Here is a 14,290-nt window from a genome sequence, read left to right as displayed (position 1 = left end):
TGTGTGTGTGTGTGTGTGTGTGTGTGTGTGTGTGTGTGTGTGTGTGTGTGTGTGTGTGTGTGTGTGTGTGTGTGTGTGTGTGTGTGTGTGTGTGTGTGTGTGTGTGTGTGCGTGCGTGCTTGTGTGTGTGTCTGTTTATGTGTGTGTGCGTGCGTACGCAGCACAAATTGATATTGAATTGGATGCATGTGATTTTTTCGTGTGCGTGGGTGTGAATGGGTGTTTGTGTGCATGTGTGTGTCTGTGTGTGCGTGCGTGCGTTTTTGCTCGTCCATGTGTGCGCGTGTGCGACTCGTGTTATTGTTTCTCTGGGAACATTTCCCTGGCGTCAGTCAGCTCCCTCGCCGTGGTATTAACGCGTAAAACATATGGATGTGTACGGGTCAAACGTGTCGAGGATCACACACACGGCCATGTGTCATCTAACTAGGTCGCGTCGGGGAACATTAGACCACGCCATCCTTCAGAATCAGGACTCTCTTCCCTCCCATGACTTCTGATATTTCCCCTATGGCGTTCGATTCTGATTTGATTCCGTTTCCTCCACCACACCTCCCGCCTTCACCCAGTCAAGCCGTGACACACTTCCTCTCATTAGCTCAGGATTTCTCATTACCCTCCCTGAACCCATTTTCCGTATTATTTCCAGCGTTTTCTTGGCGGGGAGGCATTAGCGTCTGCGGCCCCGGCCTCAACGTAGCCCGCCTTCGGGTCCATCACACACGCTCGTCAGCCCCATTAACACACCTTCTCTTCTTCCTCCTCTTCGTCTTCTACTTCCATCTCCAACGACCTCCCCCCGCTCTCCAGACAAAGTTAATCTGTGAGATTGGCCTGACGTTTAATCATAGCGGAAGTCCCGTTGGTGTGTGTGTGTGTGTGTGTGTGTGTGTGTGTGTGTGTGTGTGTGTGTGTGTGTGTGTGTGTGTGTGTGTGTGTGTGTGTGTGTGTGTGTGTGTGTGTGTGTGTGTGTGTGTGTGTGTGTGCTGGGCGGGGGGGGGGTTTGACGTGAATGAGGGAATATACTTCCTCTACTTCAGGTTCTTCCTCGCCACGCTGAACGGCTTGAGAGAAGAGTCCGCACTGCTACAAGACGTTAATTCATACCTTTCAACCTGAATTAAATGGAAACTTTTCCTTTCTCATCCGGTGCCGGCTCTCAGCTGTCGGCTGAGCGGTTCCACTCGGGCATTTGGAGCCAGCGAGAATAAAGAAAAAAAAGCTAAATGCTAAATGACTGCAATGAAAGTGTTGGAAGGAACCGGGTGGTCCACTCACAGTTTCCAGCTCCCACGTGACTTCAGTGGTTTAGTTGGAGAGTTAAAAATAAACAAAATAAATTACATTTTTCCCGGTTTTTCTATCCATGAATTTTAAGGAGCTTCTAGCAGGTGTTTAGAAAATATCTGATTTCTCAGCAATTTGCTCCACCCTTCTCCCCAGATAGCCAAACACACACCCACACACACACACACAACCAGATACACCCCCGACACACACACAAACAGATTCAACCCCGACACACGCACATACACACACACAGACACTTATACACACATACACACTACACAAACACACACACCTGCATGTTTCCATCTTTCGATTGCCAATTACCCCAGGATTAGACAGACATGGCGGGCGAAGAGTTTGGGGCCTTCCTTCCTACTTGGGGGGCAATCCACCATCTCTCTGGCTAATTGTAGTGACACAGCATGTAGAGTTGGTAAGTGGTGTCCCCCTTTCTGCTCTCGTTCCCTGGGGGGGCGAGGAGGGGGGGGGGGGCTGGGACTAATGAGGCACCGGCACTCTCTCACCGTACATCATCTCCTCATCACCTCGTCACCCTGTCCCCGTCCTCACCCTTCCCTTCTGCCTGTACTCTGGGTTTTTCGGCTGAGCTCTGCTGTATCCTCGTAGGCACCGCAGCTACTGGGCCCATGCGCTGTCCCTGTTGCAATGCAGAACTTTTTGTTTCAAAATGTGTGCAGGGAGAGATCAGCGGGGATGAACGATAAAAAAAAGATTAACGACGGCACCGAAATGTCCCGTCCTGCTCGTTCCGGAAACCTCCGCGCTGTTCGTAACAATCGGGACGCTACAGTACACACTCCCCTCTTTTGTATTCAGCTCGTATTCCTCGGGCAGGAGAGACAAAGTGGGGACCCTACACTACCTTTTTCTCGGCAGGCTTCTCGGTCGGTTGTGTTATATAGGGTAAGTGGAGGTAGCCGCGTTATCTCATGTTGTGTTGCCGTTGTGTTGCTCTCCTTGTGTGACCCACACGCACACCTTGAGCGAGACGAAATAGAGGTTTCTTATATTGTCTGCGCCGTGTCGGGGATGCAATAAATACAGCAAAAGAGCAGTGAGGGATGATCTTATACGTATATATTTATATATATATATATGGTGCTTCCGTCGGTGTGGCCACACTGCTTGTGCAGGTGGTTTACGGTCGTTGTGAGGACTTTGAGAGATTGAACTATAAAGCTCAACGGGAGAGATGACAATCTGGGGGGTTGGGGCTATGCCTTTTTTCTTACACCCTGCAAGTTTGGGGGTCTTTTCACGTAGAGCGATCGTGACCGAGAGCTTCCCACCGTTGACGAATCCGACCGGTGCTCGCAGACTGTTTCATCCGGCACACTGTAATCAAACCAATCGCCCGGGCTGATGGTCAATGATCGCCTGCCTTCCGATTTGTTCCGGCGTCGCACCGTTTCACTTTCATTTCTGTATTTATTTTTGTTTTCTTCACCCCCGCCTGTTATTCCACGGAAACCATGGCGATGGACGGCTGAGGCCGGCCGGCGCCTGTCATCTTCCGTAGACCCGGGCTTTAGGAGAGCTTCACTGGGCCCGGACGCTCCCATGTGTTCATGTTTGAGACGCGCAACGTGTGTCAGAGATGTTTCACACTCACACCAACCGTCTCTTTTCCTTTCCTCCCTCTCGAAGCCGATTCCGTTTCCATCGGTCTCATTCGCCGTCTTTTCGTGCCTTTATTATTTCGTTTTAGCTTTCTCCTCTCTTTCTCGTCAGCCGCAATTACTAGCCGTTTCCCTGCTCATCGCCCAGCTGGGGGGTATGTTGGTGTTTGTGGGGGTGTGTGGGGGTGAGTGTGGGGGTTGGGTGTCGATGGCGGGAAGGGCGGGAAGGGCGGGGAAAGGGCGAGCGAGATAGCAGCGGCTCGGTCCGGGGCGCTGCGGCGGCGGGCGGTTTGCGTGTAAGTCAATTTGAAGAACACGAGAGAGCGAATGTCTCTCATGTGACCGGCGGAGTGCTGGAGCGTGACGGGGCTGCGGAGCGAGCCAAACCGAGAAAAAAAAAAAACCGACGCACGCCGCGCGCTCGGTCACACGCCGGCGAGCAGGAGACGGGCCGACGCACGCACACGCCAGGGTGTCACATTCTGGCGGGTGTTTACACCTCCGCAACCGCTCGGCGTTCTACAGCACCCTCCCTCCCCGCCCTCCCCCTCCTCACCCCTCTCTCTCCCCCCCCCGACTAATTGACCCGGAGGGGGGGGGAGTGTCGGCGCCCGTAACACGGCCCGCTCTGAGAGGTGGTTCACAGAGCGTTCTGCTGAACAAGGACGGCAACGGGGAAAAAAGGGAAAGAGCGGATCGACTTGACTTTCCTTCCTCCCTCCTTTCCCTCCTCCTCCTCTCTCTCCTCCTCCTCACCCTCCTCCCCCTCCCTCTCCTCCTTCCTCCCCTGAACGCAGCGAGGTGAGCGAGTCGTTAACGTGGCCCGCCCCCGCCCACACACACCCACACCCAAAAACACAATAACACACACCCACACACACACACACACACACACTCCCGTCCGCGACGCCATTTTCTTTGCGCTTCGTCCTTCGCGAGCCCCCCCCCCCGCCCTTTAACTTTATTCCTGACCTTTACTGCGTTCGCAGGCTTGCGGAAGGTGTTGGAGAAAAGTATTAACCCTCCGCCACTCAGGGAGAAGGTTTTAATTAAATGAGATGAGATGCGGATTGAAATTAAAAAGGAATGATTCATTTTCTTTGTATCTGATTGGGTTTTTGGCACATTGTGTTTTATTCCCCGTCTCGTTCATTTCGATTGTTGATTTTTTTGTTGATTTGTGGTGGATTCGCGTGGGTTAAGTCAAATGCAAATAAAAAAGCAATTACAAAAAAAAATTACGACCCCTTCTGTCTGAATTTTAAAGAGTTGGAGACGAAAGGTGCAATTCGCCCTCAATTTAGAAAAGCAATTTAATTCAAAAAGGTAATATAATAATCCGTACCGTGTTTTCTTTCTCCCCCTTTCTCTCTCTTACCCTCCTCCCCCTCTCTTTCTCTTACCTCCTCCCCCTCTCTCTTACCCTCCTCCTCCTTTCTCCCCCTCCCTCTCTCTTACCCTCCTCCCCCTTTCTCCCCCTCCCTCTCTCTTATCCTCCTCCCCCTTTCTCCCTATCTCTCCCTCCCACCCTCCTCCCCCTGTCTCCCCCTCTCTCTCTCACCCTCTATCGCTCTTACCCTCCTCCCCCTGTCTCCCCCTCTCTCTCTCACCCTCTATCGCTCTTACCCTCCTCCTCCTTTCTTCCACTCCCTCTCCCTCTCTCTCTCTCTCTCTCTCTCTCTCTCCCCCCTCTTTCTCCCTTTACCTTCTTCAGCCCCTGGACTACGAGTCTAAGAAGGCATACACCTTCAAGGTGGACGCCACCAACGCCCACCCGGACCCTCGTTTCCAGAGCTACGGGGCGTTCAAGGACACGGCCACGGTGAAGATCAACGTGCTGGACGTGGACGAGCCGCCCGTCTTCAACAAGCCCGCCTACCTCATGGACGTGTACGAGGACACGCCCGCCGGCACCATCATCGGCGCCGTCACCGCACAGGACCTGGACGCCGGCAACAGCCCCGTCAGGTGAGAGAAAAACGAAAAAAAAAACGAAAAAGGAAACTAAGTGAATGTTGTCGAAACGCCCCCCGCTGGTGGACATTGGTAATGCATGTCATGGGGAAGTTTGTTTGTTTTTTTAAAGGTGACATATTATACCACCATGTGAGTGTGATTAGCCGTTACAATTTACTTTGAAAATCTCAGGTGCGCGTGTCCACCTAGATGTGTGCTGGATAGAGCGGTCTACCAGCCTACCCAGTGGAATGTAGCAAACGTTGCTCATCTCCGTCATACACCTAGGTGGACACGCCCACTTGTGATGTCTGAAGAGGCCGATTTTCAAAACGGCCTGTAACGGCTAATCACACTCACACCTGGTGGTATAATATCGGACCTTTAAAACACATTGTGAATGTTGTTGCCCCCCTGCTGGAGGTCGTTGGTAGTGCATGTCATGGGGGATGTTTGGTTGTTTTTGCTGGTATTTAGTGATGAATTTTGGTTGTTTTTTTTACGAACTAGTGGCATATTTTTTAAGCTGTCAGACAATTTTTAATAATTGTTAAAAATTTGTATTTTTTGTTATATAAAGATAATAATTACTTCCCGGTTTTTCTCTCCCTTCCTCTCAATCTCGTTTGGAGTATTTAATTGGTGGCAGAGGACCTCAGTGATGGTTTATTTTCTAATTCAAACGTAGTCGAGTGCAGTCTAAAATAATTATGAAAGAATCATTCTCTTTGTTTTTATAAGATATCTCTCTCTCTCTCTCTCTCTCTCTCTCTCTCTCTCTCTCTCTCTCTCTCTCCCCATTTAATTGGTGACAGAGGAACAATGGTTTATTTTCAAATTTGAGAAAACTATTTTCATTAGACTTAAAATGTTATTCAGTTTGATATAAAAAAAATGTTATTCTCACTCTCTTACTTTCCTCCTCTCTCACATACACACACACACACACACACACACACACACACACACACACACTGACACACAAACACACAAACACACACACACACACACACACACACACCCAATAGCGTTAGGTGGGTACCTGCATTAATAACCCCCTAGAACATTGGACAACAATGGTCGCCCAGGCAGTGATAGAAAGACGAAAGTAGAAAGTAGGGAGGCGGATCGGAGAAAGAAGGAGAGACAAGAGTGTCTGGTTAAAAATGAATGAGATCCGATTTCTAATCTATTTGTTACGATTTTCCCCTTAGAAACACTCAAGGTCCCTTTTGTGTTTGTGCGTGTTTGTGTGTGTCCGTGTGTCTGTGTGTCCGTGTGTTTTTTTGTTGTGTGTTTGTGGGAGGGGGGCGTGATTATGAATATTTAATTCCAGTCAGAACGACAAAATGGACAAGGCAGAGATTTCTTGAAATACAACAAAGAGACGATAAATACAATCTAAAAAAAAAGCCTCTGATGTTGACTTCTTCCCTTTTGTCTCGTTCTCCTCCATTATTCACCAGCACTAAAGCAGACATTGTTCGGCCGCGTGCCATCGCAGCTGTCTTCCTCATCGGAACAATAGGTCCATTGGCCCGTCATGCATAGAGAACTATGCTTTTAGACCTTCACTCAAACAGCCCTGTTTAATAATAGTGTACGTAAAGGGCAGCAGGAGCAATCGCAGGCTTGGCACGACCAAGGCATCGTCATGAATACTGCATCGTCGATTGATTTGAAGAAGCTTCTTGCTTTAATTGAATTTTTGCATTTCGTATCCATATAAATCCCAAAATAGTTATGGAAGAACAGGACAAGCACTTGAGAGGATGGGGTGAGCTGGGGAGGGGGAGGGGGGGGGGGGTAGAGAAGGTGTTTTAACCTTTTAGTCAACCTGCAACCTTTTTACAGTCTGGAACTGTAAGAAGAACTGTAAAAACACACTCTGAACTTCTAACATGAAAAGGCCGAGCAGTGCTGAACTTTTCAAAATAAAAGTTCATCTTGCCTGCTAAGGAGACTGAGAGGTAATACCCCATGGTCTATACTCCCATTACAAGTCAAAGAATGCAATTACGCGCTAATTAATTTTTATATCTACAGCAGAATGTTCCGAGAGTCCGGCCTCAAACTCTGTACATTCTCTCTGGGCCCTCGTCGATGGTAATGTGCCCGCTCAACATCAAAAGTTAGATTGATAAGGGATATATATACTCACTGTGGGATAAGATACGATTATTCTTTTGTGCGCGCGTGTGCGTGCGTGTCAGTGGGTGTGTGTGAGAAGTCAAAGCTATCTAAAGCCTCGATCCTGTGCCCTATCCCCAGGTAGGAATGAGTGTCTGGATTAAGGGCTAACCGTTAGCTGCAGGCTGTTGTTAGCGGCAAAGCTGGAGTCAAATGTCGGTTATTTGAACTGTACGATTAGTTCAGTCACGTGTAGTGAACCTGGAGTCCAGCTTCAGCAAACTCCTCTTTCCTCTAAACATACTCCTGGGTTGGTTCATTGATAGATACTTTACTTTTTGTGCTTTGGCAATGTATATTTGTTTATCTTTTCAATGCCAACAAAGCCCTTTCAATATTCAATCATCTAGAAAAAGAGACGCAAACGAAAATTCAGTATAATTTGTCTCTGGAAACCACTGTATGGCTCTCTTTGGATAAAAACCTGCGGAATTACTGGCAAACATTTATAAAAGCTGGCAACATAAGTGCTTGCTTTTTCCTCACATACACACGCACGCAGAGACACACACAGAGAGACACACAGAGAGACACACACAGAGACAAACACACAGAGACACACACAGAGACAAACACGCAGAGAGACACACACGGAGACAATCTGCAGTGCTATTGTGGGAGTTAGTTGCAGGCTTTCATTGGCTTTTCGAAGCTCAATCTCGCTCACGGTTTGGGGGTGGCTGGTTGATTTCAGCCTTTTCCACAACTAGGCCACGGCTAAGAGCCATCTCGAGATCGGACCGTAGAACAAATGAAACACGCTGGCCGGCTCGGGGCCTGCCTTCAGGGGAGGGGAAAAAAATAGCAGGCTATCGATCCTGGGAAAGGGTGATGGCTGAGTTTAGGCGCCAAATTCATCAAAGTGACTCGCAATAAACTATTTTGACACGATTGTATTCACTTCAAGGCTGCACACACTGCGGCACACACACACACACAAGCACACACACATGCACACACAAGTCACACATGCACACACAGGCACACACATAGTAAGCCTTTTCAGTCGATCAAAGTACCAAAATGAATGGCTGGTTTATTACCCTCATTGAGTTATAGACGGAGGGAGAGTCTGCATATTTGGCATACATTGATCTGTAAATGAGTTCATGAATAATACTAATTTTTGCGTGTTATTGCTCAGTATGCTTTGCCAAAATACAAGCATGACTTTGAAAGGAGCAATTACGAAAATTACTTTCTACTTAATCACTCGCTTCAAGTCAACACAAAGCACGCCGTCGGTCAACATAAGAGAGAAACATCAGTACTAAGGTTAAATGCAATTAAGTAATTTAGGAGGCCTTTTATCCAATGCTACACTTAGAGTGGATTCAGATATAGATCAGGAATAAAGGAACGTTCAGGGTCAGACGTTTTCAGCTTCAGGATACAGGGAGGACGTTTGGAAACCCAACACCACTGCCTTGTGGCTGGGATTCCAGCACGTCCTAGCACTATCCTTCTGCCCTGAGTAGCTCCACGGAAACCCAGAGCACACAGAACCAAATCTTCACAATCCCCTGGAAGACTGAGGGGCCAGGAGGGGCTAGAAGGGGCTAGGAGAGGGTAGGAGTGGGTAGGGAGAGGGGAGGAGAGAGGAGAGGAGAGGAGAGGAGAGGAGAGGAGAGGGTAGGGAGAGGGGAGGAGAGAGGAGAGGAGAGGAGAGGAGAGGAGAGGAGAGAGAGGAGAGGAGGAGAGAGGGTAGGGAGAGGGGAGGAGAGGAGAGGAGAGGAGAGGAGGAGAGCAGAGGAGAGAGTAGAGGGGGGAGCCCCAGCAGTACTTGAGATGAATAGCTTCCCCTCCAAGTTACAGCAGCCGCAGTGTGGGCAGAGTCCCTCGTGTCCGTGGTGCTGGAGACGCCTCCCTCCAGAGCCAGGGTAGAAGGTGGAGGGGGGGGGGAGGGGGGTTGGGTGGAGGGGTCAGAGGAGGACGTGGCCTTGATGCTGAGAGCCTCACTGAGCTGGCAGCAGATCCATCGTCCGCTCCGGCAGAGAGCGGGGTGCGGAGGTAGATGTGTGGAAGGTTCTGAACTTTAGCGGTGAACAGGGCCGATCGATTAGGGGTAATTAGGGAGGGCAATGCCTCGACCTCTGACGCGCGCAGTCGGGTCGCCATAACAACGCGCCGGGGTCTTTGGGATATGAAAGGGCGCGCGGTTAATATTTGATGCACTGTTATTTCAATGTTGTCCTGAGCGTATATTTTTAACGTTGTATTTAGCCATGCAGAAATAATTGGGTTTTTTTTAAACAAAAGTTGTTGACAGAAACATTGCTGGTTTTCGCAAATATTCTAACAAAAACTATTATGCACCAATGATTTGGAGAAGTGCTAATCGTCACGCATTAACCTTAAAACATTAAATGCTAATGTATGTTAATGAACGACATTAACATACATTAGCAGCAGCCAACAATTATGTAACAGTTTGCTATCGAAAAACTGGTGAAAGCCACATTAGAAAGTTTGGAGAAACCGTGCATTGAAAGGCCAGTCTGGTTTGCGTTTCCATGTGTGTTTGTCCATGTGTGCGTGGCTATGTGTGACTAATACATGGGGGCAAGTAGGGAACGTATTTCTAATGGTAGTCATGGCGACTATATAAGTGGTATATTAAATCACCTCATTGATATATGTGTGTGTGTGTGTGTGTGTGTGCGTGCATGTGTACATGCATGTGTGCGTGCGTGCGTGCGTGCGTGCACTCCTGCGTGGGTCGAAAACCCCTTCCATTATAATCATAAAGTTAATCTCGGAAGTCACACCTCAAGACCCCTCGGAAGAAATGGTCTCCCTTTTGTTTTACTAATGCACAACATTAATGTTCTCTTCTGCATTCCAAGCCATTATATTCTATATTCTCCCTCCCTATTGCGACACAAACGAAAAAAGGCATGAAAACCAGAGAAACCTTCTCCTCACTGTGCACAGCTCCTTGCCTGCTCCCCAGAGCTATTTTCTTCCCGTTCAAACATTATACTACGGAATTGATGGCGTCTCAATAGTGTGCAAAATTAATAGTATTTTACCGAGGGAAAGCGTTGCGTCAGCAGGGCTTCACTGCGCGGGCCTATTACCCCGATTGAAATTAATACGTACACATCAGTGCCTTCCTCCAAATGACCACTCCGGAATGACTGATGATTGACTGGGCCGGCGTTATTCTTTAAAGCGCCCTTGTCGGGCGAGAGCCCGCGGGGAGGAAGGTGGGGATGCGACGACCCCTGTGAGGGTTTGGACGCTGTAGTGGTGCCCAGGGTGTATTCACTGCCGGACCAGGGTACGCTCAATGTTCAGCAGAACTAACCTGGAGCCCTGATTGATTGATTTTATTTGACCGTTTTTGACACAAAAATATGAAACAACAACATGTGCCATACTTTATATCAATAAAGATAGTCAAGGATGATACAATAAAGCCCTAAGGCTTATTTCCAAAGCCCTGGCTCCATACGTCTCTAAAACAGGGCATTGATGTCGTTTAAAACAGTGAACACAATTGATGTACGCTTCAGATACATGTGTCGGCCTCATTTGAAAATTGCCATGTTCCTGAATGTTCTTTGCCACATTTTTTTCTTCAGGGACAATGATGGAAGTTAGTCCATTACAAAAAAAGACTTCCAGTCATCCATGACGATGATGTTTCTCTGTGCCTTTTATCTACATTTTTACCTCTTCCTCTTTATCTCAATCCTTCCAATAAATTCGCTCAACTAATGTCACTCTCAGTTTATATGAAAGAAACTAAAAAGCCTCAAAATCAAATTCCCTATAAAGTCATTTTTGCCGTCTTCATGACTCAACAGCGACTGAGTGACCTATCCTTCACCTTGGCCCTGTCCTGTCCCCCCCCCTGTCTCCAGGTACTCCATAGACTGGAAGAGTGACCTGGACAGCTACTTCGACATCGACCCCGTGGAGGGAACCATCTCCACCAACGAGCTGCTGGACAGAGAGAACGTGGCCCAGCACAACATCTCCATTGTGGCCACCAAACTCAGTAAGTAGCTGATTGAAACGCTGAGGAAATAGCGATGCTGACTGTGATGGTGATTGCCGCATGTGTCATCGCTTCTCCTACTCTGTCACTGTGATCCATTAGACGGATTTAAGGCACTTCCGCCGCTAAAGTCAATACTCAATCCCATTTTGTTTCGCGGAAAGGTTTATAGGTGACCGTAAAACAAGATGGCTTCCCCCTCCCCCGCCCATCTGCCCGTTCGCCGTTTTACTTTTCGGTTTTTAACAGCCTTTTTCTTTCCTCCGCTTTCATCTGGGTTTGATGGGGTTGACATTGAAAAGCCAAGAAAAAAAAACCTCTCTTTTAACTGGAGTTGAGTCGTGCTTACGACTTGCGGAGACGGTTCAACGTGCGTTTCCGGAGCGCCCCTCTCAAACTGTCAGCGTGGCGGGAATGAGATGGAGCCGGATTCCGGGAAAAAGACGACAAACCCAATAAAGAAACGCGGGTGTGCGTCCGTGAGACGCACACCCGCGCGGTGGAGCTAATTATGATTCTGTTGCAGGAAGTGAAGCAAATTTCCGGATAAATAAGAAAATCCATCGTCATCAAGTCATCAAATCTGCTAAGAGCCGTCAGAGTCATTATCTCTGAGGCAGGATGGTGCTCCATCACAATTACCCACGCTGGGTATTCATTAGGGATTCGCCGAGGCCCAAACTTGAGCTTTTATTGCCTTGAAAAACCGTATTAGTCACTTCCCCCCCAAGGTCACCATGGTGACATGGGAATGATGGTTCTCATTTAGACCAAATGCAAATTAGATGGGGGTTGTGTGTGTGTAAGTGCTTGTGTGTGCGTGTAAGTGTGTGTGTGTGTGTGTGTGTGTCTAAACGCTTGATCCTTGAGCGTGCTCATACGTGTGCGCGCGTGCGGCACGCATGAGTGGTCACGTGTTTGCAACTTGGACTTTACTTTTAATGTGTGTGTGCGTGCGCAGCTGTGTGGGTTGTGTGTGTGTGTGTGTGTGTGTGTTTGTGTATAAGCATGATCCTTGCATGAGTGTTGACGTGTCCGCTTGCAACTTGGACTTTACTTTTAAAGTGTGTGTGCGTGCGCAGCTCTGTGTGTGTGCGCGTGTGCGTGTGCCTGTGTGTGTGTGTGTGTGTGTGTGTGTGCGCCGCTGTGTGTGTGTTGTGTGTGGGGGCGGCGAGGACAGGGCCGGTGGTGGCAGGGCCGTGAGACGCAGCGGAGTCATCACGGTGTCAGCCGCCTCACGCTCGGCCGGTGTCAAGGTCCCTCTGATCAACCCCACCCGCCCGCCTGACGGAGTCAGCCTCAGCCGAACGGACTGTCCCCTCCACCTCCGTCAGCCGTCAACACCGCAGCCCTGCGACCCCCAAACGAACCTACACCCTACGACCCCAACACGAACCTACACCCTACGACCCCAACACGAACCTACACCCGCTAACCCCACTCTAACCTACACCCTACGACCCCGATACGAACCTACACCCTCCAACTCCATCCAAACCTCCACCATTTACTCACCATCCAAACCGCCAGCCTGCGAATCCAAGCCAAACCTCCACCCTCCAACCCCCATGTTAACCTCCACCCATCGTCTAGCTCCAGCCACCTCTCCCCTCCAACCCCCACTCGAACCTCCACCCTTCAAGCCCCATCCAAAACTCCACCCACAAACCCCCATCCCAAATCTCCCCCACCTCCCGACCTGTAGCTCCATCCACCTCTCCCCCTCCAGCCTCCGTCCAAACCTCCATCCCCCATCGATCCATCCCCACCTCTCCCTCCACCAACCCCCCGCCCCGTCACCCGACCCTCCCTGCCCGGTGCCTCCCAGCGATCGATCACTTCTCGGTGTTTCCCGCCGTCCCCCTGAGGAGCGGTGACTCTAAACAAACAGGCAGGGTTGATCGGTATAGCTTCCATCACACACAATTAAATCCAAGTAAAAAAAAGAGTAATTATGTACGCAATGTATCGACCGGTCCTACATGAAGATTGGCACTCGTAGTAACTCTCGGATTACAGCCCTTAGCGGCGGATCCATGCCCGACCTAGAGGGACGGCGTTGTGTGTGTGTGTGTGTGTGTGTGCGCTAGTGCCCGCGTGCGCGCGTGTCTTTCACCGGGCTTCGAAGGACGGGCTCATGCGGCGCGTGAAGCATTGTGGCGCCTCCGTGCCTGGAGCGGCCTGTTGTTGTCTGTCCCCACGCTGGGCACCCCCCCCCCAACCCCCCCAACCCCCCCATCAGCCACCAGGACCGGTGAGGCGGGCACAACGGGGCCCCCCGGGCGCGCATCGATAAAGGGAAGAGACGGGAGACCCAGGGGGATCCGTCCTGTCGTGTTATTACTGCTTTGAGGTTCTCCTCGGCTTAGTGGCGCCGCGTGCCGGGGAGTCGCGTCCAACCCGCACGTCAAGGTGTGTTTTTTCTCGTGGCAGATGATGACACCCGTGCGTGTGCGTGTGCGTGTGTGCGTGTGCGCGTGCGTGTGTCGCTCCCACCCAACCACAGCCCCCCCAGGTCCCACCTTTTGTCCAATTATTGTTGTGCTTTACAACCCATCTTGGCACGGCTTTGCCCCTGAAGTGAGGGAGCCTGGAAGAGAGGTGGCCATTCTGGGAGTGTGTTCCTTCGCTGGAGCACTGTCAACTAACGATGCCGCCTCCTCCTCCTCCTCCTCCTCCTTCTTGTACGTCCTTCCTTCGCCCCCTCCCCCTCCTCCCCCTCCCCCTCCTCCTCCTCCTTCACCCCCTCCTTCTCCTCCTTCTCGTCCTTGCTTCGCCCTCTCCTCCTCCTCCTCCTCCTCCTCCTCCTCCTCCTGCTCCTCCCCCTCCCCGAGAATCTCCTTCTCCTCCTCCTCCTTCTTCTCATCCTTCACCCCCTCCACCTCATCCTCCTCACCCTCCTCCTCCTTCTTCTACTCTCCACCCTCCAGCTCCACCTCCTCCTTCTCCTCCTTTTTTTCTTCCTCCTTCCTGCTCCTCCTCCTCCTCATTGGGTCTGGTTATCGGCAGCCACCGCAGTCATGCAGCAAAATCCCACCGTTGCCTGAGCGAGAGAGAGAAGAGAGAGAGATGGAGAAAGAGAGAGAGAGAGAGAGAGAGAGAGAGAGAGAGAGAGAGAGAGACAGAGAGAGACAGAGAGAGACAGAGAGAGACAGAGAGAGACAGAGACAGAGACAGAGACAGAGAGAGAGAGAGAGAGAGAGAGAGA

The 14,290-nt window shown here is 50.2% G+C and overlaps 1 protein-coding gene across 1 annotated transcript in view; it reads left to right on the top strand.

The window, feature by feature from the left end:
• LOC132452958 (cadherin-12-like) overlaps positions 1–14,290 on the top strand; it is a 48,898-nt gene that overhangs the window by 19,065 nt on the left and 15,543 nt on the right. The window contains exons 2-3 of the mRNA XM_060045792.1: positions 4,645–4,898; positions 10,946–11,082. Of these exons, the coding sequence (XP_059901775.1) occupies positions 4,645–4,898; positions 10,946–11,082 (391 nt within the window). The remainder of the gene's footprint in view (positions 1–4,644; positions 4,899–10,945; positions 11,083–14,290) is intronic.

This window comes from Gadus macrocephalus, chromosome 23, assembly GCF_031168955.1.
Source record: "Gadus macrocephalus chromosome 23, ASM3116895v1".
NCBI classification, from domain to species: Eukaryota; Metazoa; Chordata; class Actinopteri; order Gadiformes; family Gadidae; genus Gadus; species Gadus macrocephalus.
This window is presented reverse-complemented; position numbering and strand designations above follow the sequence as displayed.